Source organism: Perna viridis, chromosome 14 (assembly GCF_037379345.1).
Source record: "Perna viridis isolate PV_CMFRI_1.1 ecotype Kerala chromosome 14, ASM3737934v1, whole genome shotgun sequence".
Lineage (NCBI taxonomy): Eukaryota > Metazoa > Mollusca > Bivalvia > Mytilida > Mytilidae > Perna > Perna viridis.
In genome coordinates this window covers 24,088,495-24,112,347 of record NC_142458.1, presented here as the reverse complement: position 1 = coordinate 24,112,347, position 23,853 = coordinate 24,088,495, and the positions used below count along the sequence as shown (strand labels likewise).

Here is a 23,853-nt window from a genome sequence, read left to right as displayed (position 1 = left end):
CAAGTAATGCCGTCATTTAATGATAACACAATATGTAAAATTATTACAGTGACGCCATGTACCACAAATCAGTGCAGGAATAATGGCAGATGTATTGAAAGTGGTGACTCTTATCTTTGTATTTGTCCTGAAGGGTTTTCTGGACGTGATTGTCAAGGTCAGCTTTATATTCTTTTGAACGAACCATAAATGTATACGTAACTATGATTTTTCATTTGTTTTTTGTGTTCATTGAATGAATATCAAAATGTTTAGTATAAAAAAAGAAAATGTTGATTTTTGTTAGAACCATTATTAATTACCATAGTAAAACAAACGCATAAATATGTATGTACAAGCTTACATAAAAAACGACAAATTCTCTTCAAGATAAACTCGCATTCAAGCATAAGTCAATTCATTTATGATCATTAAATACATTTCTGAAAGTTTAAGCCTGTACGCTACAATTACGTTATGTTTTCTTCTTAAAAGAATATGACGATTGGGATTGTTTACTGTTAGGTCAGTTAGAATTTAAAATTTCTGGACCTAACTATTTCATTTATCAATTAGAAACCCCCTGTACAAAATTTCCTTGTTTAAACAATGGAAGCTGTGAGGTCAATGGGTCGACGTTTGCCTGTTTGTGTCCTAATGGTTTTCGCGGAGACAGATGTGAAGGTAAATGTAACTTATAAACCCTAACACAAATATTATCATTCTATTCAGTTTGTGTAGTTAGATACACATGATTTGATATAACATTTTTATTCCCTGCTTTAATGTATTTTGTTTTTAATAATATTGCAAAAAATATAATGTATGCTATTTGTAAAGTTTCTACTCCCAAATCATACATTCATATAGTTATACGTAAAAGTTACTTCAAAAGTAAGTGGTATTCATTTTTGAGTATTTGATCTATCAATGTATATTGTATTGTAATATGTAGTTGTATGGAAGGTATAGGAACACATGTTATCCATTTAAGCGTCGAATGTAAACTAACTTAAATATGCATATATTTATATTGTAGATACACCTTGTTCAAAACAGCCCTGCAAAAATAGTGGAATATGTCATGTTTCTGAGAGCACATTCACGTGTAAGTGTCCATCAGGATTTTATGGAGAAAAGTGCGAGGGTGAGTATTTTCAGTAAGTTATTTTTCTTTGAAATAATGCAAAAAAAAATAAATTCAAACCAGTCATAGAAATCTGCCACAGGCCTTTTTTTGGAAAAAAAAATCAAATAAGAATATTAAATGCAAACCAGTCATGGACGAATGTATTTACTAATGCAACCCATCTGTCCGTATCTTATTTACTTGTGTGTCATATTGCGATTAACATTAAAAATATATATCAATTAAACAGTATTTTTATAATGATTGACTTTTGATAAAACTGTTATAACTATGTTTTTGTGCAAAAAATATAAATAAGTACATGTCAAAGTTGTTGTTGACAAACTTCCATTTATTTCAAATGAATATCTGAAGTGACACCATGTTCCGTGAATCCATGCCAAAATTACGGAAGTTGTGTGATTAATGGTGACTCTCAAGTCTGCGTTTGCTCAGAAGGCTTCTCGGGAAATAATTGTCAAGGTCAGTTATACTGTCTGTTTACTTTTGATGAGTAATTTGTGATAAATGTTTAACATTGAATACGTTGAATGCATTTATGGATAATACCTTTAAGAAAATATTCATTTGCAAGTGCTTCAGATTTATATTTTGTTGAATAGATTTTTACTTTTATTATAAGTGCTTTCGAATTGAAAGATTTCTTTTCACATAATTTTAAGTTGTTGTTAGAAAACAGTTTCAACAAGAAGGCCTCTTGAACGGGGTTATGTTTCTGTTGTATGCACTACAGAAGTGTTATGGTCGTCAACATGAACTCATGGATCGATACGTTGTGTCCATTTCCACCATGAGAACCGATTCCTCCATCGTTTCATAGTTTTCTTTTCATTTTTCGTCCTCCCAGGACCTGACTGTCTATGTGCAATTCAAAACGACAGAAAACGCTTATCGTACCATATCGACGCCATATGATACAAAATATATTCAAGGAAACCTGAGGTAATCTGTTTGTGTGGTTTTTTTTAAACCTCATAAATTATATTAATTCTTAATTAGGTTTTGTTTTCTTAGACACGCCCTGTACGAGTCAACCTTGCCTTTATAACGGTATATGTGGTGTTAATGGTTCAACATTCGTCTGTGCATGTGCCGACGGTTATAGTGGAGAAAGATGTGAAGGTAACACATGTAGTTCATTAATTTACATATATATATATATATATATATATTTGAACGATATTTTGTTCTACGTTTTTTTTTATTTATTAACTTGGGAATATGCTTTTGGCGATTTATATTGTTGCTTTCGTATAATCACTAACCTGTGGCATTGCTATCTTTTAGTAACATAGTTACTGTTACCTAAATGCCGAAGACCGTTGCAATTATTGATCTGTTAAATATTTGAATATTTGTTTAAGAAACGCAATGTGATAGCCTACCCTGTATGAACGGTGGTAAATGTCATATAGAGGGAAACCGTATAAATTGTCTGTGTCCTCAAGGATATTCTGGAAAGACATGTCAGAGTAAGCATATTAGTATTAAATCGCCATTAAGTGTACTTCATAATAAATATGACACCGAAGAATATTGGATTTCTTGAAACAAATTACGATTGAACTCCTTTATTCAAGCTACCTCGCCACTGGTGTTTTTTTATATTTCATCTCTGTTTTTTTTTTTTTTTTTTTTTTTGTGTTTGTGTTTCTGATCTAAGGAATGGTAACACAAACACCTGAACCAAACAAAACCTTTTATAACACAAACCAAAGAGTAAAACAGATAATGCAACTTAACTGGAAAAAATTCACCTGACTTTTCCCATCAGGATATTCTGGAAACATTATTCAGGGTTTGTCTTTTTATAAAGGAATTATTTTGCATCACTAATGTTTATAAATCATTTTTATCATAAATAGTAGGTCCTTGCCATACTAATCCATGTAGCAATAACGGATCATGTAATGCAGTAAATGAGACATATGTTTGTAGCTGTCAAATTGGTTTCTCTGGACGAAATTGTGAAAGTAAGTTATCATTTAAATTTGTTTTAATTTATAAACGAAACATAATAAGCACCTGTGCGCTCAGTGATTAACATATACATATACAATCGAAGATTTCTGGTGTTTAAAGAGTAATCAAGGGAACCAAGATAATAGCGGTAATCAAAATAATGTAATCCAGGGACAAAGACCAGACATGGAAAACAGGCATACACAACAAGAAACATACATTAACTAAAATCATACATACAAAGTAACAGAAGTAAATGAGCAACTCGGACTCAGTTAAATCAGTTTTCATGGTGCTGATGGATACACCATAACGATCCACTAGTTCATGATGACGACCATAAAATTTCTGTAGTGATGACTTCAATCTTGTAGCAACATAACCCTGTTCCAAAAGCCCATTGTTAGAGTTCTAGCGCGATACAAAATGTCTGCGTAGTTTCGGCAGGCTCTGGCATAACGTATCAGTTGTGATATGAACACTCCATACGCAGGAGCAGTTAGAACAACGTTAAACAGAAGTTATTGGAAACTAACAAATCTCATTAATAACTTGTTGTTTTAGTTTCGCCATGTACAGGTATGACATGTTTAAATGGTGGATCGCTTGTTCACACGAGAGGATCATGTTCATGTAAATGTGGAATGAGTTTTTCTGGGTTATATTGCCAAGGTAGTACGTCATTTATTGTTCAGAGTGGTACTTTTCAATTGTTGTTTTTTTTTCTGTAAGTGTATATATTTAAGAATATATCTATGATCGATTGAGGTTATCTAAATTTGTGAGTACATTCAGTACTGATAAATGGATGTAAATGTCACTGTTTTTTACGAAATGCTACTCACGGTTATGTGACCTACACGTTCTTAATGAACATTGCACTGTATATTGAATAGCTTAACTTGTATTTTGCCAAGACCAGTCAACTGTAGTTTGTCCAACTTGTTCATAGTATGATATATTACTCGATTTCTATGTTTTTATAGATTCCTCAAACTTTTAAATACATTTTATCTTTACGTCGTAAAAGAGACGGGGCGTCACCGACGTCGTGTATATGTAGACGCCATGAAACAAATGACTGAATGTCTTATGTGTCTAGGATGACATATTCATTAGTCTGTTTATTTTTAAATTTGGCTTTAAAATTGTTTCAGTCACACCATGCAATAATAACCCTTGTTTTAATAATGGTCGATGTGAAGTAATAGGAAACAACTTAACATGTATCTGTCAAGATGGATTTAATGGAACATTGTGTGAAGGTGAATGTTTATGTAATGATTATCAAATTTTGTATATTTCGGCAAATATATACTGAAGTCAGCAGTGGGATGTTTTAAATACGTCAAAAATACAAAATATGGCTTTGATATGAACACATAAAATAAAGGTGGCATTTATACAAAATGCAGCGAACTGAGCCAAAGTAAAATTTATAGGTCAAAATGTAATTTTTGATATTAAATCAATATGAAATTTGCTAATATGCATAGTTTCCCTTGATCAACACCGTTTCATCAATTAAATTTTATAAGCAATTAACCACTACTATCGATTGCCAGTGAAAATATGGTTATCATGGTTATCTGATTTAACAACACAACACTCAGCCTCTTCTTGTCATTCACCCTCACATTTATTTTTTTCTGCTTCGATTACGATGGTCTACTGCAAGGCATCCACCGTTCCATATACCTTCTGCTGAGCTGATGTTAATGGGCATATATTTTGTATCAATGTAACAAGTTCAGGAAAACAAAAATAAACCATGCAAATGTTTGATACTTTAGTACATACTTGAAGCAGAAACAAAATATTTTTAATGTTAACAGAGTGCCTTGTATACACGAACTCATGACGAAAACTATAAAAAAACAAACTATGAGTTCATACAATATGTATCACCATTTACTAAAATAAAAACAAACAATTGTTTAATCCGGTACTTTAGCTGTCCGTGGGGTGTTTGTATGGCTAATTAATCGAAATTTTGTTTTATTCTGCGCTTTTAGGGAAAAACATATTTATATACATTTTAAAACTTATTTCATAAAAAGTTGGTCCTTGTAATAGCAACCCATGCAGAAATAATGGTTATTGTAATGCGGTAAATGGCACGTTTGTATGCAGCTGTCCAATTGGCTATTCGGGACGAAACTGTGAAGGTACGTAATAGTTATATATCTTATTTCAAGTAATTTAATATGGAAATCATGTTATTAAAATATATATATTTATTGAATCTTTACGTTATCTGCGACGACGGTACATATCGGAAGTTTTGTGGTTCACTGAAATAATTTATAAAAAGCGTGGATATTTATTGAAATATGCAAGTCAATCAAAGAAATAAGAAACACGAATTCTAAGCTCAACCTCAGAGATAACTTCGATAATAATAATCGAAAAAATTATTAAAACATCATAATAAAAAAAAGCTTTGGTTTTGGTCGGCAATTTCATAATAACAATACAACATAAGCTCTTAGCAGCTTTTTTAACCGACATAAGGTACAAAAATAGCTATACAGTGCATGCATGCATTTAATATACATTGAAAAGCAATAAGACAAACAATTATAATAAGGCAGACATATACAGATCACAAACATAGATAGCAATTGTTTAAAGAGCAAATAAATCAAAGGGACTAAAAGCAAAACAGGCAGAAACGAAACAACAATAAATAAAATCAACAAATATTTGGTTTCGGGGTCGCTGATCCAGGCATGGATTAACAGTCGCTACAAGCAGCACAATAACATTTTTTTCATCCCAGATTGAAATCATGGCTTTAAACTGATTGAAGTTTGAACACTGCCTGAAGTTTTCGGGCAGAGAATTCCACAGTGCTGGAGCAGCCTACCTAAATGACTGTTTCCCATACCTTACTGTTTGAACATGCGGTATTTGTAATAAGTCATATAATATTTGAAAAAGTTTCTAATGCCATTTTTCTTATGCCATTACCTTGATGCGTTTAACATATAAAGGAGACATCTTGGCCTTTGCTATAAGATCATCATAACAGGAGGTATTCCAAGAAAGAGGGCAAAAAATAAAATTTGACAATAGGAATGTGTGACAAATAGTTAATCTACTTAATGTACATAAAAGTACCATTGATAAATACATGTACATTAAAAAGAAAGGGTCCCAATATTGAGCCTTGGGTTCGCCTTTATCAATATCTGTCCAATGGTTTACTATACCACCTTTACTAGAAAAGGTATGACAACATTAAATTACAAGCTTCCCCAAACAGGCCATAGGAGGACAGTTTTACAAATCAATATAGCTTTGAAGAGGCAGTCAAACGCTTCTGATAGGTTCATAAGAATAACAGCCAAATACTGATTTTGTTCCAAAACAAGTTTCCAGTCCTCCAAAAGTTCGACAGCTATGTCCTTTCCTGAATGCACAAAGATATTGATCAAAAGTATTTTTCGAAATATATAAAAGTTGCTCTGCCAGCACTTTTTCAAAAATTTGAGAAGGAATGGGAAAATGCTGACAGGCCTATCATTATTAATTTTTTTATCAAATTTGTTTATAATTTTTGCGACTTTTTCTTCATTGGTGGATTTAAATTGGAAAAAAAATCTATTTTTTTTTCAATTTTCGTCAAGTTAGGTTGATTTTCAATATCAAAAATGTATTTTTTTCCAATATCTTTTGCCACTTTCACACACACACGCACACACATACACACACACACACACACACACACACACAGAGTATTAAATACTTTTGCCACATCGTTGTTTTTTTCTGTTTGCAACCACAAGTACATCTTTCTAAACAATAATTGTTTTCTGATTTTCGTTCCAATTTGTTTAATACTTTCTCATAATTATGTATTGTTCCCATGTTTTGGGGTGTCTACTATTCAAAACTCGTGTATAATACATTTTTTTCATAATTGCTTTCCGCAATTTCCTGTTCATGTTTTGGGGTGTCTACTATTCAAAACTCGTGTATAATACATTTTTTCATAATTGCTTTCCGCAATTTCCTGTTCATGAAAGGTACTCCACTAAAAGCTGGGAGCATGGACCAGATACACCGGTAGGGTAAGCGTCCTCTGCTCTTTTAGAAACACCCACCGAGTTGCTCATAAAAAGTCGTCTCCGGTAGATGAGACATATATCATGATATATACAGGATATGTTTGAATATGTGTTACACATCAGTTACAAAACGAAACCTTTCATAGAAAATAGTGGATATGATATATTCATTTTCTTGTAGTTTCGCCATGTACAGGCATTACATGTTTAAACGGTGGAACGCCTATGTTCACAAGTGGATCCTGTTCATGTAGATGCCTAACTGGGTTTTCTGGTTTATATTGCCAAGGTATTCTGATTTTGCTTAATTATAAGTATTTACTATTTTAATGCGCAATTCATCGTCGCACCTCATTAAAATTATTTGAGAACTGAAAATGTTTAGATTACTGATTTTTTTAGTTTAATTTAATTAATGTTTGAACCGAAATATTAACAATACCAATGTAACATGTACTTAATTGTTTGGATGGAAAACGACGATTCAAAACTGACACGAAACTATGAATGCAAATTCTTGATTTCATAATGTTTCAAAAATATTTTATTTTAGTCACACCATGTGAAACCAATCCTTGCCTTAATAATGGTCGATGTGCAATTAGTGATTTTAACACTACTTGCTTGTGTCAAGATGGGTTTAATGGGAAATTATGCGAAGGTAAATAATGTAAAACGTGTTAAAATAAAGAAAGATAAAGTAAGATTTCTAATAGATGTATACTTTTAAAAGGTATGAATGGATAAATGAAAATTTAATAATTCACATCTCATATGATCCATTACCGGATTAGGATATAGGCAGAGTTACGTGTATTTTTTTCTATTTGAGTGATCATGCTATATATAAAGCAGTATTAATACCTAGTGGAAACATGGTCATGCATGTACATGTACTACGTAGTTGTACGGAAGACATTACATGGATTTAACTTCAAGGTCTTAGGCCACTATCCATGGTACTTGACCCATTTCTGTTAGCTGATAGACTCATATGCCCGATATCAAAAGCCCACATCAGGACAAAATGGTTACGAACTTGACACGAGTTTTCGAACAAAAAACAAACCCCAGAGAAATGTGAAATGGAGATCAAAGTTCAAGGTCATAAACCCAAACACGTGGTACATGACGCTTCATCTTAAGGCGATCTACTTACATGCCAAGTATCAAAAGCGAGCATTGAAAACAAAAAAAAAAAAAAAAACTTACAGCCCTGACATGAGTCAGTGAAAAACAGGAATTTAACATTGAGGTGAAATTCAAGGAATAAGGTCAATATCTATAATACGCGACACATCACCTTTTTAGTGATTTACATTCATGTCAAATGTTAAAAGCCTACATCAAACGACAAAAACGTTACAACCCAGACATGATTTAAAACGACCGAACGGAAAGAGTGATCATTATACGGCGGCCGCCACTTTAAGGGGAGTGGTCCTAAAAACAATAGGATAAATTTGCGCACATCAAATTTTGTTCAAAACAAATCTTAAACAGACTGTAATGTGTGTTTGAAAGCACGATTATTTCTCGGAAGGTTTTCTAATAAAAAAAAATGCTTTTTTGAGCATTATGCATTTGTACATTGTACTTATATTTTTGATAAATTTCCTTTAAAGTTAGTCCTTGTAATAGCAGCCCATGTCGAAACAATGGATCATGTAATGTAGTTAATGATACATATGTGTGTAGCTGTAAAATAGGTTTTTCTGGAAGAAACTGTGAAGGTATGTTAGAACCTAATATGTTTTCAACGATTATGGAAGTGAACTATTTAATATACCATTCTTCTTTTAACCATGTGAACATTATTTGAGATAGCGGAAATTATAACTCCAATGAAGAACATCCAGTGACATCCAGTTAAAAACATTTGTTGTTTTGAAAAGGATATGTACATTTATATAGCTAACAACTGAACCATAAGCATGGTTCCCTCCGATTAGAAATATTGGCATATTTCAAAATTCTTTGTTCAGTTGTCAAGGGTTACCGGCATTTCAACCAACAGCAGGAAGTATCACAACTTGGGGATGTAGAATTTTTATTTTCTATTGTAGTTTCGCCATGTACAGGTATGACCTGTTTGAATGGTGGAACGCTTACCAATATGAGGGGTTCCTGTTCATGTAGATGCAGATCTGGTTATTCTGGTTTATATTGCCAAGGTATGTAATTTCATTTCATTCCAATTAAATTAATGATCTATATCAACACGACCATAGGTACAACAAATTTGTTTATTCTCACCACTATATAACCCAATCTTGTTATTCATAAAAAGAATGTTATATGTCCATGTTCAACATGAAAGAGAAATGCATTCTGTGTTTTCAATCTATGTGATTGATTAATAAATTGCGTTCCCTGAATTTGTCTTGATTTGTCGATAAGCCAGTGAGTTGAACTGGATACTATTCGTATCATACCATATTCAAATGTAAATCAAATGTAAAATATGCCTGTGGTGAAATGCATCCATTATCAGGCTGTGAAGAATAAATACAGGAATGCATGGTAATTATCGTATTTTTCCTTAAAATTTAGTTTTAGATTATGCTTGAGTGATATAACCATATCATGTCAATGATATCTAGATCAGCAGCAATCCGTTTTTGAGTGTATGGAAAATTGAAAATATGGTCGTTACATTTTTTTTTTTTTTTTTTTTTTTTTTAATTTCAGAAACGCCTTGTACAGCTAATCCTTGTGGATACTATCGTGAATGTTCTGTAAGGGGAAGTTCTTATTCTTGCGCATGCCCTAGCGGATTTTCCGGTGTGCGTTGTGAATGTAAGTAGTACATTCATATGTACTAGACCTTGTGCATGGCAGGTGATTCATACTTCCCATAATGAAAACAAAAATAATACGATGAAGGTGAAACCTTTGAACACTCACGAAGAAATATTAATTAAAAACAACTGATTATTTTTGTCAGCTCTGATTTGATATATTATACTTATAACTTTCAAATATGGTAAATGTTGTAATGATATATGTCCCAAAGCATTATACTCATGGTCATGGTCTGATATGTCTATTGGTCGAAATCACCGGCATTCAGAAGGAATTGTTGATTTTCATGATCCGAAATGTCTTTGGGTCGAATTATCCGGCACCAGTAAACATAATGTTTTTTTTTTTTATTATTTTCGAAACGTCTTTACAGATTTCTTTTATTCAATTTTTCAATTTGGTTTCGTTTCATTTTGATTTGGTTTGTGTCGTTTAATTATGTTCTTATTACAATTTAATTCACTTAGAATTGTTTCGTTTAAATTCTTTCTTTTATCGATTATTTTTGTTTTGTTTTGTTTCGTTTTCGTTTGGTAATTTGTATGACGCGAGGTTTATGGGTAATATTGATTACGTAATTTTCGTAAACAACGGACCGCCAGACTATGGCTTACCCTGTCTTGGAAAAGCTATCATTCGATTTGTATTTACTAATTGAAACTAACGAATATTTTCCGAGACTGGGTTGGCTCTCAATCGCATATACACAAGCATACGCAAATGAAGCTGCCATGATGCTGTTTTTCAGCTCCTGAAAATGAAGGTACAGACCGGATATTCATGCTTTTTTTTTTGCCATAGCTATACAAAATCAAATTGATTACACAACCACAATCGCTCCTTCGGGAGCGTATGAAAAAGTTATCATATTTTTGATGAAGGTTAAATTGCATGTTAAACCTTCGCACGCACAACAACGAAATATGTGTAGGATGAATCAAAAGAGCGATAACCAAACAAAAATGTTACATTAAAGACCGTTTGAAGCGGGACAATTATTTTTTGTGAGATTATTTCTAGTTTCAATAATATAATCTTCCTGTCACATATTATTATAAGTTACATTTACAATAATGTGAAAAAAATAGAATAAGTTTAAGTGTGAATAATAAATTATCCTTGCCTTGTTTCCTAATACATTTTGGAAAAAAATGTAATTAAGCTGAAATATGTAAAGTTATGATATTTTACTCAATGATAATACATGCATATTCATCATTTCGGTATCATCCATATTTGAAGTAGACGATATACATGTACTGCTCAACTTAAACATATTTTCCTGAATTGAGGTTGGTCGCTTTTGTTCTCAGTTAGTACATTAAAATGCATTTTAAACTTTCTTTTATTTAAGTGTGCAGATCGTCTCAGGTTTCTGTTTTCATGGTAAGGTATTTCTTTGAAGTTTCTGAATTGTCCTGTCTTTACTCTACTGAATATTAAGACGACATTTAATAGAAACTTATACCTGAAAGAAAGATTTATATTGTTTATTTCATTATTTTCAGACATTCGAAAACAACAACACATGATCATAAGTACTCCAGGATATCCTTCACATTACAGCAATAACCTAAATAAACGATGGACAATCAATGTGGGCACTGGTAACATTGCTGAGATTCATTTTACAGGGTTTCGGCTTGAGGGGTGCTGTGACTTTGTTAAGGTAGGTAATAATAATAACTCCATTACTGTAATACGATATTAAAAATGACCTGGAGATCCACTTAAATAAGCCTTTAAGTCTTTTATTGTTGTCTTTTATATAAAAATAATTGTGATAAAATGACACATGATTAGAACTCGTACACCATCTGCACTGTTCAAAGTGGCCTGTGTGGTCTGGTGAGGTTGACGTCCTATTTTTTTCCGGACCGAATGTCTCCTGTAATCTCAGACCAGAGAGATGAGCATTCCCGGGAAAAATCGAACAGCTCTTTAACGGATACGATTTGATTAATTAGCTTAAAGTGTTAGGTATTGACTGACTGTTAAATCATCACTTTGTTCGAAGTTACATATTAAGTAAATGTTGATTTAGATGAATGACACAAAACATGCATGTCATATCGGAATAAACTGCAAAATTATTTGTCTAGGAAAAATGTTACCATGTCTAAGTAGAATTGCTAGTTCAAAATACTAATTTGAATTTATCTAATTTGTAACTTACCATTTTTTTTTTGCTGATGTCAATGAAACGGTCAAGGATCAAGCAGACTTTCTTGGAAATGTTGATGCAAGACCCGTTCTAATAATGTAATAACATTGATTTCTAAATCGATTTATGATAAAACTAAATAACCAACATGCATGTTACGTCTGGCTAGGAATTTTTGGATTTTGGAAACATGTTACTAGTAAATGATATGAAGTGGTCTTTAGAATAAAATTGAAAATATGCATGATAGCATATGCAGACTTGAGGAGTTTAATTATTACTTCGGACAGAAATCATAACGAAAGTTTTTGTATTGATTAAATATGTTGAAAACGTTACATCTTTGTAACACATTTCCTCAAATGGTCCACATCTTGTAACATGTAATAGAGAGATATTTTATATCTTAATATAGGTTTATGACGGTTCAACGACAAGTGACCCGTTGTTAGGATCTTACAATGGAGTTTTGATTCCTCCCGATTTGCATTCTACGTGTAAATATATGTTAGTAACTATGACGACAGACCATTCCGTAGTTAACGATGGGTTCATAGCAACAATTTATAGACTGACCAAGTCATAACATCATTTTACGATCTCAAGTATCTTATGGGTTTATTTCTTATATTAGAATTATAATAGGCGTCTTTTGGATATGCCTTATAGGTGAATAAACTATATTTAAAATATTGCAAACCTCGTATCATACATCTCGACCTATAGATAAATCGTTGGATGATATATAGGAGTCTTGGGTTGATGCGGTATGTAACACAGCTTATGTTATATTCCATGTTTATCACCTCAATTTGTTTGAACAGCATTTTTCCACAATTGAACTAATATAACATATAAACCCTACGTGAACTGATACAACTCTTTGTAAAGTCCGTTCCAACTATAGACTATCATACTTGTGTAAATAAAATGATGTGAAATATTGTTTGTTAATTACTAAATGATTTATGTCATGATGAACTGAATTATGTTTTTGTAAATACTGTTGTAATGCACTTTATTTTTTTATTTAACAATTAACTTCATGCATTATATAATTATAGGTTTCGCAATGTATGGCAAGCCAAAGTGGACAAAAATCAATAAAATGAATTTCAAATATTATAAAATCATTTCTTTAATATTATAAAAAGATTTTTTTTATATTAGAAATTCAATTTGTAATATTAAAAATTCATTTTCTAATATTACAAATTCTTGATTTAGTAATATTACAAAATATCATTCATTTTGTAATTTTACAAATTGAATTTGTAATATTTGAAAATGAATTTGTAATATTAGAAAATCAGTTACATTTCTTGATATTACAAAATGATTTTCTAATATTAAGAAATCGTCATTGAAAACGACAAATCCATTTTCTAATATTAGAAAATCAATTTCTAATACTCAAAAATAGTTTTTTGATGTTAGAAATTCAATTGAATTTTTAATATTAAAAAGTGTTTTGTTATATAAAAATCCAATGTGTAATAGTATAAAATGAATGTGTAATGTTAAAAAAATAATTTGTAATGTTAAAAAATAATTTTTAATATTAGATAATGCTCATTTTTGTCCATTTTGGCTTGCCATAGCAATGATTGAAGGTTGGATATCGCATCTAAAAACTTCAATTTCAACATCATGACAAACGATCCTCGGCGACTTTGTTACAATGTTGAAGTAAAACTTAGAAAGTTCATATGTAATAATATTTAATTTTTTCACGAGTTATTTAACATTTACATGTACTTTATGATTCTATTGGTAAATTTTGGCGAGTTCGGCAGATATTATGGTGGAAATTCAAGCAATTGGACGTTTATTACGTCACCAATAGTGTTCTGAGAACAACATTAAAAACATCACAAAGCCTTTTCCAACCAATCAAATTTTATAGTTAATGACACCCAATCACACAACAACCAATCGCAACTGGGAATTTTTCATAGTACTGGTTCATGTTACATCGTGGTGAGATAACACGGCCTTATAGAAAATGAAAACAAATATATATATTCACTTATTTTCATAGCTTGGTATAACGTGCACCTCCTAAAAATATGTTACCGATATCCGTTGGCTGATATATTTTCAGAATTTTACAAAATGTGAATTAGACACGTATGATCTATGAAAAATACAAATTATTTAAACAGCAAAAATTCAAAAATGTTTAATTTCACAATGCTTACTAATACATTCATTACCTACTGCGTATTAAATATTCCGATACCAATTTGTAAAATCTTATGGTTGAAACTATTATATGCATCGATATTTTATGCAAATTTACCAATACACAGATGGAACAAACAAAGTCAAATTAAGAACATGAAATTACATCAAATATATCATCGAAGCATATTTTAAGCACAATTCCTTAGAAATAAGAAATTGCCAGTTTGACACCACAATTCCTGTAAAACTACTTAATTAAACATCATGAAGGATGATAGAAAGCTCAGGATTGAAATGTATTTGTTGCCATTTAGCATAAATTGATTACGGAACGGTTGGTTGAAGTACATTGTGTTTGCCTGCATGGGCTGTGATCTCCATTACGCTTTTATTAATACAGAACATTTGAAACTCATATGCATGTTATTATAAAGAAATGTATAATCGGTAACTATGCATTGCTTCGAAAATTTCAGTAATTGTGCATAATTTCTTTAATCGTTAGTAGTTACTCATAATTACTATATCAGACAGTAAAAATGCATAATTGCTGAAAATCCCAGTGACAATTCTACAAATATTCGGAAGTGAGTTAAGGAGAAATGTTTAATAAAAACATGGTTATAGAAATATGTTATTCAAAACATGTTTATGTACTTTTTTCTAAATCAATTTGAATTAATATATTCTTTGTTTCTTACAATATCAGATATATCCTCCGAAAATTTTATATCTTTTTGATAAGGTGTTAGATTTTTTATGTGGGGGCTAGTGGTATTTGAAATGTGAATGTTGTGGTAAAAATCGATGCGAAACAAATATATGTGCATAAACTTGCAGAAAAGCAGGAAATTATGCTACAGTCGATGCCGATTTGTTTGTAGAAATAAATAAATGCATGCATGTGCTTATTTTGAATTTTCGTTTCAAATGCATTGATTATTTTAAAGGATTTATACTTTTGTCTTATGAGTATGAATAAAATTTGAGTTAAATGTGATGTTGCAGATCTAAATATCATTTCATTTCAGTATTTTTTTAATTGATTTGTATATGACAAATGATATTTGCATTCAGTAATTTAGTAAGTATTCATAATTACTAAATATTGCAGACGATATACATAATTCGTATATAACAGTGATTATGCACATATCCTGATACAGTTTTATTGTGACATATACATATCTATATATTTAAATAAAATCAGGTTACGCCCATTATTATTCACGATGCTTCTCATTTTACGTCAAACTAAAGCTTAGTACATATACGTGTACTAGCTGTATTTTTCAATATCATCCTATAAATATTGAAAACACAATTGTTGATGTTTCCATGTAAAATCGTGACAATAGGTGATAGACGAAAAAGGTTCCAATCAGAAAACGCTTAAATTCTTGAAATAATTTATGAATGTTATCGTTTACCGTTATTTCTGGAGTAAGGATAAATATGTCACATGAAATATTGAAAGAAAACCATGGCTTGACATTTGCAAGACAATTAAACGTAGAAAAAAATGTAGACAACAATTGAACATGGTCTACCAAAAACATCAAATTTCACTCATGGCTTAACGACAGCAACAAATGGAATGCATTTCATATTTAAATGGATATCATACAATTAGAACACGATTAAAGATGTGACAAGCTGTATCTGCACAAAACGCATTGGAACAATGACTTTTCTGGTTCTCATATTAGCACAGAGATTTTACAATGATACGACTGAATATAATTCCTATATTTTATCGATAAAACAACAAAAAAAAAAGAAAAACAAAACAATATACAATATATTTTACGTCTATATGAATGTTCAAATGACCATAAGGTTATCTCACATATTTTGTTCTCATATTATCGAAGAAGGTTAGATTTTACAGCAATGTTTTGACAAACATAATTTTAATGCTTTATTAATAAAATGTGAAGCCGTGTACACACGTTCAATATGTGATATGAAGGTTTTATTTACGAGACAATTAGCTCATATACTGGTTAAATGATTCTACAAATATGCAAATTTTAAAAACATGCAATGTTAATTAACAAAGCAATACAATAAATTTCTCCAATTTGAAATCTGTATTTAACCTTTTTATGCAAATGAAAGCATATAGTTCATGTGAATATAATACTTTAATTAATTTGTTCGAATAGTATAGCTTTGTTATCATGTCTGCTAGATCAATGGTAACATTTTGATTGTTTTCCCATTGTTTTAACTGATATCTGAGTTTATATTCTAACCAGAGGGAAACTATTTAAAACACAATTGTAGTACTTTTAATAATTGAAAGATTTAAATCAGTGTTTACCCTGACTGTAAGTAACGGCCAATTTCAGAAGGGTGCATTTAATAATGCTAGAGTAATTTGGACAAAAGATCAAATTGGTCCAAAAATGTGTGTTCAAAATTGTATGATGATCAGCACCAATTATGCGGTCAATTACTTTAAATCGGAGCTCGAGTGTTAATTTCTACAACACTCTACAAATGCTTTACAATAAAAAGTTGGGTCGTATTTTACTGAACATACGAAATGGATAAGGGTATGCTATAAATTAAATACATAAAATATTAAGGCCTAGTATAGAGTGTTATAATATGATATAAGTTCAAAAAATTATTTCACAAAGTAATTTCTTATAAGAATTGTTTTGATGGCATTGTGAACAGTTAAGATTTTGAAACTGGAAATTAACTGTTACAATATACTGAAATGTCGAAAAAGGAGATAAAATTAAGAACAACTCATTTGTGTTGTTGTTTAGTATATACATGTGTTTCATGAACTATGTCAAGATAAAACAATGCCAAATTTTAACAGAAGGAAAACCTGAACGGGTAATGACGCTCAATTCATTTATCATACAACCATGCATTTGATAATTTATTAAGTTATTGAAAAATTGTTACCTTTATGGCTATGTTTCCTGTCTGCAGCACGATATGATACAGTTTTGGCAATTATGCAAATGGATCTTCGTTTACAGAAAACAGGACCATGCTTTCCCAATCCGTGTAAAGACGTGAAAGTCGGAGCAAAATGTATCGAGACAAATAACCTAATCATATTTACATAGCATTAAGTAAGTTTTCAAGCTTAATTATGAAATAATATAATTTAATTGTTTATTTCTCATCTAGGAAAGAAAATTTATTTTTCTAAAACTAACTTTGTACTGTGACGTCATTAACGTCAAATTAGGCTTCGTTGAAGGGACAAATTTTAAAATTGACTTTATTAACACTTGTTCATAAACCACCTCGCAGTAATGTAATGAAGCGTAAACTGCTCAAACTTGATTATTTGGCATAACCTGGTCAAACATTTCTTTAAAAACGTCCTTTAATAGGCCGAAGTTATCCCTCACAGCAAGTTTTTTTGGTTTCTTTCTTGGAACTGCAAGGCTAAAATAAATTTAGTCCGGTAAGCTTAGCTAAAATCATTAACTCGTCAGTAAGGAAAATAAAAACCAAATTTCGTAGAAATCAGTGGTCAGATATAATTACTTTTTTTTCAGTCATTTGACTACTTAAAAATGTATAATATTCATAGAAGGTCAACCGGAATCTTTGAAAATGGTAGTGAGGTACGGTAAATCGAATTATTATGGAAATTGTAGTCATCCATAATCAGGTTGTGAAAGAAAAATGCAGGAATGCATGGCAATTGTCGTATTCTTCCCCTGAAACTTAATTTTAGATTATGCTTGGGTGATATAACTATATTGTGTCCATGATATGCAGATAAGCATCAATCCATTTTTGAGTATATGAAAAATATGGTCGTTACATTTTTGGTTGTTTTTTGAGACGCCTTGAACAACTAATCCTTGTGGATACTATCGTGCATGTTCCATAACGGGAAGTTCTTATTGATGCGCATGTCTTACCACATCTTCCGGTGTGCGTTGTAAATGTACGTAGTAAATTGATATGTAAAAGACTTTGTGCATGGCGATGATTCATACTTCCCATAATGAAAAAAAAAATAATACGATGAAGGTGAAACCTTTTAACGCTCCCGAAGAAACATTTATTAATAACAACGTTGTTCATTTTTGCCAGCTCTGATTTGATATATTGTTTTTATGACCTTCGAATACGGTAAATGTTGTAATGATATATGTCCCAAAGCATTATACTAATTGTCATGGTCTGATGTGTCTATTGGCCGAAATCACCGGCATTCATAAGGAATTATTGGTTCTCATGGCCCGAAATGTCTTTGGGTCGAATTGTCCGGAACTGGTATATATCATGGTTCTTGCAATTTGCGAAACGTCTTTATAGAGTTCTTTCATTCAATTTAGTTTCGCTTCATTCTGTTTCGATTTGTGACGTTTAATGATGTTCTTATTACGATTTGATTTATTTTATCGAAATATTTCGTTTCGATTCTTTCTTTTATCGATTATTTTCTTCGTTTTATATCGTTTTCGTTTCGCAATTTAATTAAAAACATTATACATCCTTGTTTTTCAAACAAGATGGTACATCTAGATACAAATATATAGTTCGTGGTAGAGATTCCTCGTACCTTGTTAGAAATAATTCCAAATCATCTTTCAAATATACAGAATAAGATGATTAAAAAATGCTGGAATTTTTAATCTACACCATATTTGTCCAGTATGGTGGATGCGTTTTTTCAACAAACGGTCGGCATTTCAATGGGAACAAATTGTGCCTCTCTACTTGCTGACCTTTTCCTTCATTCTTATGAGGCTGACTCCAAAGGTGATCTGATCCGAAAGTACGAATATCGTTTGGTTAGATCCTTAATTTTCAGTTGCCATTATGCAGATTACGTATTGTCTTTGAACAATCCTAATTTTTGGGATTTGATACATCGTATCTACCCCATAGAACATGAGATAAAGAATACTACAGACACTGTGAATTCAGCCTCATATCTTGACGTAATGCCAGAGCTGGCCGAATCTAGGCAGACGTTTTGTATCGCGCTAGATTTCTAACAAATAGGCTTCTGGTATTGGTTTATGTTGCTACAAGATTGAAATCATCAGTACAGAAGTTTTATGGTCGTCATCATGAACTCGTGGATCGTTACGGTGTATCCATCTCTGCTATGAAAACTGATTTGTTCATTGCGTCATAGTTTTCCTTTCCTCTTTCATCTACCCCGGACTTAACTCGGCGGGTGTTTCTAGAAAAGCAGAGGACGCAAACCGTACCGGTGCACCTGGTCCATGCTCCCAGTTTTTAGTGGAGTCCGAGTGGCTCTTTTACTTTTGTTACTTTGTATGTATGATTTTAGTTACTTTATGTTCTTTGTTGTGTGTCTGTTTTCCATGTCTGGCCTTTGTCCCTGGATTACATTCTTTTGATTACCGCTATAACCTTGGTTCCCTTGATTACTCTTACTTGCTTTCTGATTTGATAAAAAATAATAATAATAATAATAATAAATTTCTCCAAAAAAAAAGATGGTACACCTAGATACAAATATATAATTCTTGGTAGCAATTCCTCGTTTGTCTACCCCGCACTTGACTTTTTATGAGCAACTCGGCGGGTGTTTCTAGAAAAGTAGAGGACGCTTACCTTATCGATGCACCTGGTCAATGCTCCCAGTTTTTAGTTGAGTCCGAGTTGCTCATTTGCTTTTGTTACTTTTCATGTATGATTTTAGTAAGTTTATGTTCTTTGTTATGTATGTCTGTTTTCCATCATGTCTGGTCTTTATCCCTGGATTACATTCGCTTGATTACCGCTATAACCTTGGTTTCTTTGAATACTCTTTTATGACGCGTTAATTATGGGTAACATTGATTGCGTATTTTCGTAAACATCCGACCGCCATACTGCAGACTATGGCTAACCCTATCTTGGAAAAAAACTATCGTACGATTTGTGTTTAACTATAGAAACTAACTACTATTTTCCGAGACTGAATCGCATATATACAAGCATATGTCAATGAAGATGCCATTACGCTACTTTTCAGCTTCTAAAAATGAATATACAAACCGGATATTGATGTTTTTCTTGCCATAAGTATACACAACCAAGTTGATAATACAACCATAAACGCAACCATTGGAGGATATATAGTAATAACTTCGTCTGTCTGTCCACAATTTTTGTAAGCAAAACTCTTCCTCAGTCGCGTAAGGGACTATGATGTAATTTTGTATGAAGGATTGATATCATATTTTTATGTGCATAAAGGAATATAACTTCTATCCCTTAACCCAGAAAAGAAATAATCCAAATTAAAGGTTTACATGTTGAACCCTCGTACGCACAACTATTACGTAACGAAATATATGTAGGATGAATTAAAAGAGCGATAACCAATCACACGTTTTACATTGAAGACCGTTTGAAGCAGAACTAGTATTTTTATGAGCTTGTTTACAGTATTTCTAGTTTCAATATTATATTCTTTGTGTCACATATTACTATTATGTAAAAAATACACATTTAAGGGAATAAGTTTAAGTGTGAATAATAAATTATCCTTGTCTTGTTTCGTTATACATTTTGAAAACACAAGAGGGAATTTTGTTAAGCCGAAAAATGTAAAGTTATGATTCATTTACTCGGTGATAATACATGTATGTTCATCATTTCGGTATTATTCATATTTTAAGTAGACGAAATACATGTACTGCTACTGCTTAAACATATTTTCCTGAAATGGTGTTAGTCGCTTTTGTTCTCAGAGTTAGTACATTAAAATGCATTTTAAACTTTCTTTTATTTAAGTGTGCAGATAGTCTCTGGTTTCTATTTCCAAGGTAAAGTTATTCTTTGAAGTCTCTGAATTATCCCGTCTTTACTCTACTGAATATTAAGACGACATTTAATAGAAACTTAATAGATACCTGAAAGAAAGATTTATATTGTTTATTTCATTATTTTCAGACATTCGGAAACAATAACACATGATCATAAGTACTCCAGGATATCCTTAAGATTACGGCAATAACCTAAATAAACGATGGACAATGTGGGCACTGGTAAAATTGTTGAGATTCATTTTTCAGAGTTTCGGCATGAGGGCTGCTGTGACTTTGTTAAGGTAGATTATAATAATAACTGCATTACTATAATGCGACATTAAAAATGGCATGTTTTTTCATCGTTGTCCTTTATAGTGAAATAATTTTGAAATGCTACATGAAATAGCAACTGATTAGAACCCATACACCATCTGCACAGTGCATAGTGGTCTTAGTGCTCTGGTGAAGTAATTTCCTGTTTTTTTCCGGAATTATATACCGATGGTCTCATGCAATCTCGGATCAAAGAGATCAACATTCACAGCAAAAGTCGAACAGCTTAACCTGATACGATTAATGGTAGTAAATGACTGTAAAATGATGAATTTTGTCTCAACGATGCATATTAAGTAAATAATTACCTAGAGCAATGACACAAAACATGCATGCTATATCGGAATGTTCTTCAAAACCATATGTTTAGAAAGAATGTTACCATGACTAAGTAAAATACTTATTTGAGTTTATGTGATTTGTTACATACTGTTCTTTTTTTGTTGATATCAAAGAAACGGTCAAGGTTCAAGTACATTTCGTGGGAAATGTTAATGCAAGACTCGTTTTAATAATGTAATGACATTATATTCTAAATCGATCAATGACTGTTTAATAAAACCAAATAATCAAAATGCATGTAATGTCTGGCTAGGAATTTTGAATTTTTGAAACATCATTTTTTTACCTGTTAATAGAAATGGCATGAGATGGTCTTCAGAAAAAAATAGCATGATAGCATATGATGACTAGAGGAGTCGAATCATTTCTTCGGATGGAAATCATAAGGAAAGTATTTTTTATTAATTAAATTCAAACGTTTCATACTTGTTATACATTTCCTAAAATGTTCCACATGGTATGTCATGTTGTAACATGTAATAGAGAGATCTTATTTTTTTAAATTTTAATATAGGTTTATGACGGATCAACAACAACAAGTGACCCGTTGCTAGGATCTTACAATGGAGTTTCCTGTATTGTGTTCTACGCGCAAACATGTTAGTAACCATGACGACAGACCTTTCCGTAGTTGACGATGGGTTCAGAGCAAGAATGTGTAGACTGAGCCAGTCATAACATCATTTCACGATCTCAAGTATCTTATGAGTTAATATATTGTATTAAAATTTTAATATTCGTCTTTTGTTGATATAGTAGTATTGGTCTGATACGGTATGTTACACAGCTGTTGAAATGTGATATTCTGTGTTTGTCACTTCTATTTGTTTGAACAGCATTTTTTCCCCAAAATTGAACTACTATAACATATATACCATACGCGAACTGATACAACTGTTGTAAAGTCTGTTCCAGTTGTAGACTATTATACATGTGTAAATAAAATAATGCGAAACATTGTTTGTTAATTACTAAGTGATTCATGTTATGATTAACTGAATTATGTTTTTGTAAGTACCGTTGTAATGCACTTTATTTTTCATCTTATAATTAACTTCATGCATTGTAAAGGTTTCACAATGAGTGAAAGTAGAATATTGCAAAACTTCCATTTCAACATCATGACATACGAGCTTTGAAAACGTAAAATAACTCATATTTTATGATATTCAACTTCATTTTACATGTACTTTATGATTCTGTTGGCAAATTTGGCGACTTGATATTCGGAATTTATAAGGTGGAAATTCTGGCAATGGGTCGTTTATGATGTCAGAAGTAATGTTGTTAGAAAAACATTCGAAACATTACAACGCCGTTTCCGATCAATCAAGTAAATGATACCCAGTTACACAACAATCAATTGCAACTGGGAATTTTTCATAGTACTAGTTTATGTTACATCGTAGTGTGATATCGAACATGTACAGTAGATAAAATCACTCTATAGAAAATGGAAAAAAAATATTAACATATTTTCAATAGCTTGGTGCAACGTGTAGTTTAAACAAACATACTTCCGATATCCGTTGGCTGTATATTTTACGAATTTTACAAAGTATGTTTCAAACCCGTAGGATCTATGAAGAATACAAATTATATAAACTACAAGAATTCAAGAATGTTAAATTTAACAGTGCTTGCTTATACATTTATTACCTACTGCATATTAAGTATCCCGATACCATTTTTTTTTAGTCTTATGATTGAAACTGTTAAATGTATCGCTTTTTTTTATGAAAATGCATCAATATAGGTGTACAAATGGACAAAAAAAATATAAGAACATAAAATTACATGAAATATACCATCGAAGCATATTTTAAAAACAATTTCTTAGAAATAAGAAATTTCAAGCTGGACATCACAATTCCTGTAAAACTACATAATCAAACATCATGACATCTGATAGAAAGCTCAGTATTAAATGTATTTGTTGCCATTTAACATAAATTGATAACGATACAGTTGGATAAATTACATGGTGTTTTCTTGCATGGGCTTACTAGTGATTGGCATTACGCTTGCATGAATTCATAACGTTTGAAACTTATATGTATGTTATTGTAAAAAAAATGTATAATCAGTAAT

General features: G+C 31.5%; 1 protein-coding gene and 1 long non-coding RNA gene across 7 annotated transcripts in view; both read left to right on the top strand.

The window, feature by feature from the left end:
* Positions 1 to 13,078, top strand: part of LOC148598717 (uncharacterized) — a 40,829-nt gene extending 27,751 nt beyond the window's left edge. For 2 of the 6 annotated variants that reach the window (XM_088560007.1, XM_088560006.1), the window contains exons 32-48: positions 50 to 157; positions 556 to 663; positions 1,019 to 1,126; positions 1,484 to 1,591; positions 2,144 to 2,251; positions 2,494 to 2,601; positions 2,995 to 3,102; positions 3,656 to 3,763; positions 4,249 to 4,356; positions 5,152 to 5,259; positions 7,346 to 7,453; positions 7,718 to 7,825; positions 8,790 to 8,897; positions 9,231 to 9,338; positions 9,856 to 9,963; positions 11,478 to 11,638; positions 12,549 to 13,078. In XM_088560007.1, the coding sequence (XP_088416133.1) occupies positions 50 to 157; positions 556 to 663; positions 1,019 to 1,126; positions 1,484 to 1,591; positions 2,144 to 2,251; positions 2,494 to 2,601; positions 2,995 to 3,102; positions 3,656 to 3,763; positions 4,249 to 4,356; positions 5,152 to 5,259; positions 7,346 to 7,453; positions 7,718 to 7,825; positions 8,790 to 8,897; positions 9,231 to 9,338; positions 9,856 to 9,963; positions 11,478 to 11,638; positions 12,549 to 12,719 (1,952 nt within the window). In that variant the 3' untranslated portion in view covers positions 12,720 to 13,078. Of the gene's footprint in view, positions 1 to 49; positions 158 to 555; positions 664 to 1,018; positions 1,127 to 1,483; positions 1,592 to 2,143; positions 2,252 to 2,493; positions 2,602 to 2,994; positions 3,103 to 3,655; positions 3,764 to 4,248; positions 4,357 to 5,151; positions 5,260 to 5,873; positions 6,001 to 7,345; positions 7,454 to 7,717; positions 7,826 to 8,789; positions 8,898 to 9,230; positions 9,339 to 9,855; positions 9,964 to 11,477; positions 11,639 to 12,548 lie in introns of those variants that run through there. The other 4 variants (XM_088560009.1, XM_088560008.1, XR_015918301.1 and 1 more) reach the window with 4 other exon arrangements.
* A 4,062-nt stretch (positions 13,079 to 17,140) lies between these two features.
* Positions 17,141 to 22,684, top strand: LOC148598716 (uncharacterized). The gene is made up of 3 exons (XR_015918304.1): positions 17,141 to 17,421; positions 21,230 to 21,386; positions 22,277 to 22,684. It is a non-coding gene; the product is annotated as an uncharacterized LOC148598716 (long non-coding RNA).
* The last annotated feature ends 1,169 nt before the right edge of the window (positions 22,685 to 23,853 follow it).